General features: G+C 47.0%; 1 protein-coding gene across 1 annotated transcript; it reads right to left on the bottom strand.

Annotated features, from left to right (window-relative positions):
* Nucleotides 1–400: 400 nt before the first annotated feature.
* Nucleotides 401–2,818, bottom strand: PPIA (peptidylprolyl isomerase A). The gene is made up of 4 exons (XM_014448647.1): nt 2,589–2,818; nt 2,413–2,501; nt 2,027–2,199; nt 401–743 (listed from the first exon to the last, which is right to left on the bottom strand). Exons 2-4 carry the CDS (start codon nt 2,419–2,421, stop codon nt 611–613), a joined length of 315 nt encoding a protein of 104 aa, XP_014304133.1. The 5' UTR covers nt 2,422–2,501; nt 2,589–2,818; the 3' UTR covers nt 401–610.
* Nucleotides 2,819–2,842: the final 24 nt, after the last annotated feature.

Raw genomic sequence — 2,842 nt, 5'->3', positions numbered from 1 at the left:
GCCACCACGGGACATCATCATCCAGACACTAGTGCCTGGTCAGAGACCATGAGGAAATGTAGGACAGACCCACTCAGGGAGGCAAGTGCATCACCTGGTCACCTCAATAGCATTAGGACACAAGTGATTGTTGGGACAACCAAGGCCCCAGCAGGAGCCAGCCAGGCGGGGCAGTGCTGCAGGGTACGTGTTTGTGTTCCCGGCTTGCACCCCCACTGGGATTGTCCTGGGCAGGCTTCTGCCCATGCACAGGGTTCCTGACACTGAACCTTTACATTTGGTTTGACTTTACCTTTTGCTCATTCTGAGGTTAGGGAAGCAAAACACTACCCTGTGAAACTGAACAGCAAGTTGCCTTAGGTAATGTTACTGCTTAAAATGAAACCCTAACCCAAACAAGGACAGACACTGTTTAGTTTTTATTTCATAATCATAAACTTAACTCTGTCATCCAGCTAGACTGGGAAAGGGTAGGGAAATTATGGAACCCAATAAACTGGCAAGAGCACAAAGATTATGGAACATTCCAAGCAAATGGGGATGAAGGGGTGCTCTCCTGAGCTACGGAAGGAATGGTCTGGTGGTTAAGATAAAACACAAGTCAAATTTATTAGAGTTGCCCACAGTCAGCAATGGTGATCTTCTTGCTGGTCTTGCCATTCTTGGACCCAAAGCGCTCCATGGCTGTCACAATATCCATGCCTTCCTTCACCTGGCCGAAGACCACATGCTTGCCATCCAACCTGGAAACAGAACAAACACCACCAGTAACCAGAGAGAACAAGCAGCCTGCATTGTCAATTATGATGAGAAAAGAGCCCCACAAACCAATAATGCATACCCAAGAGCACACCAGAAGGGAAGCTTATCAAATGCTTTATAAATACTGGAAACACCATAGATTGACTCAAAAAAAGTGGCTTAAGATTCTCCAACTGAGGCTAAAAAGTTTATAATAGCCCAGCAAGCATGGGTCAATGGTTGAGAGTCAACCTATGAACCAGGAGGTCCTAGGTTCCATTCCTAGTCAGGGGATATGCCCGGGTTGCAGGCTTGTTCCCCAGTGTGGGGTGTGCAGTAGGCAGCTGATCAATGATTCTCTTTACTGATGTTTTTATATCTTTCTCCCACTCTCGGAAAAAAGTTTAAAAAGTTTATAATGGACCCCTAAAGAGAGCCAGTAAGTCACACATGCAAATTAGATAAAAATACTTTTAGCCTAAGCCTGGCTGGTGTGGCTCAGTGGTTGACCTATGAATCAGGTCACAGGTTCAATTCCTGGTCAGGGTATAGGCCCGATTTATGGGCTCAATACCCAGTGTGGGGCGTGCAAGAGGCAGCTGACCAATGACTCTCATCATTGATGTCTCTCTCAAGAAAAATAACGAAAAAACAAAAAAAATCTTTTAGCCTAGCCGGTTTGACTCAGTGGATAGAGTCTCAGCCTGTGGACTGAAGGTTCCCAGGTTCGGTCCCAATCAAGGGCACATGCCTGGGTTGCAGGCTCGATCCCCAGTAGGGGGTGTGCAGGAGGCAGCTGATCAATGATTCTCTCATCACTGATATTTTTTCCTCTCCCTTCCTCTCTGAAGTAAATAAAAGTATATTTTAAAAAACATTACTTTAAAAAAACATGTTTTTCATTGATTACAGAGTGGAAGGAAGAGCGTTGGAAACATCAATGATGAAAGAGAATCATCAATTGGCTGCCCAACCCCCAGTGGGAAACAAGCCTGCAACCTGGGCATGTGCCCCGACCAGGCACCAACCTGTTACACCTCCTGGTTCGTAAGTTGAAACAAGCCCCTCACCCACACCACTCAGGCTAAAAATACTACTTTTAAGTTAACTATCCAGCAGCCGAGCCCTGGTTCACTGTTCACAGGATCTTGCTCCCTCCCTATAGCAAAGGATCTCAACTTGTAGGTATGCATGTTCTCCTAGTACCCCAGACATAAGCAGCAGGGAAAGCCTGAAGCCCAGTAGTTAGCGTTCCTTGGTTGCCCCTGCTGGGTGCTGTCCTTACCACTCAGTCTTGGCCGTGCAGATGAAAAACTGGGAGCCGTTTGTGTTCGGCCCAGCATTTGCCATGGACAAGATGCCAGGACCTGTATGTTTCAGGACAAAGTTCTCATCCTCAAATTTCTCCCCATAGATGGACTTGCCGCCTGTGCCATTGTGGCGTGTGAAGTCACCACCCTAGAAATGTGAGAGAGAAAGAGAAATCTGTCACTTTTACAACATAATCAGAAGACGTGCCAAGTGGGCAAGGTTCAAACTTCAAAACTTAAGTTTAAACTGACCAGAAGGTATCCTTGAAACCAAAAAGGAACAGTTCATGTTTACGCATTCTGAATGGTACTGGCCCAATCCCAAAGCTAAAACCCAAATCAAAATCCGTAAATTTCATACCTGGCACATAAATCCCGGAATAATTCTGTGAAAGCAGGAACCTTTATAACCAAATCCCTTCTCCCCGGTGGTCAGAGCACGGAAGTTTTCTGTTAAAAATAAAGAAAAAGGATATATGCACGTACCCACCCCCCCATAACACTGGGCCGCCTTTACTAAAGGTTAAAGGAACTAACCTGCCGTCTTTGGAACCTTGTCCGCGAACAGCTGCAAGAGAAGAATGACACTTGCTTACATCTTTCATGGCTCACCGCCCGCCTTCAGGGCTCCGAACCAAGTCCATTCTCTCACTAGAAGGGACTGAGGCCCAACAGGCGCTCCGGGCGCCCGAGGTCCTGCCAAACATCCAGAACCCGCGGTAACTGAGACGGTGCGAGCCTTCGAAGAAGCGACTTGGGGCTTTGCAGCGTTATGTCACCCACTTCTAGCG

Source organism: Myotis lucifugus, unplaced genomic scaffold (genome assembly GCF_000147115.1).
Source record: "Myotis lucifugus unplaced genomic scaffold, Myoluc2.0 scaffold_889, whole genome shotgun sequence".
NCBI classification, from domain to species: domain Eukaryota; kingdom Metazoa; phylum Chordata; class Mammalia; order Chiroptera; family Vespertilionidae; genus Myotis; species Myotis lucifugus.
The sequence above is the reverse complement of the archived record's forward strand: the minus strand, read 5'-3'. Positions and strand labels throughout refer to the sequence as shown.

What these genes read in the sequence shown, in the direction of transcription:
- PPIA (XM_014448647.1), bottom strand. An exon ending in TGCACGGCCAAGACTGAGTG is followed by an intron (nt 744 to 2,026) that starts GTAAGGACAGCA and finishes TTCTGTTTCCAG; the next exon opens with GTTGGATGGCAAGCATGTGG.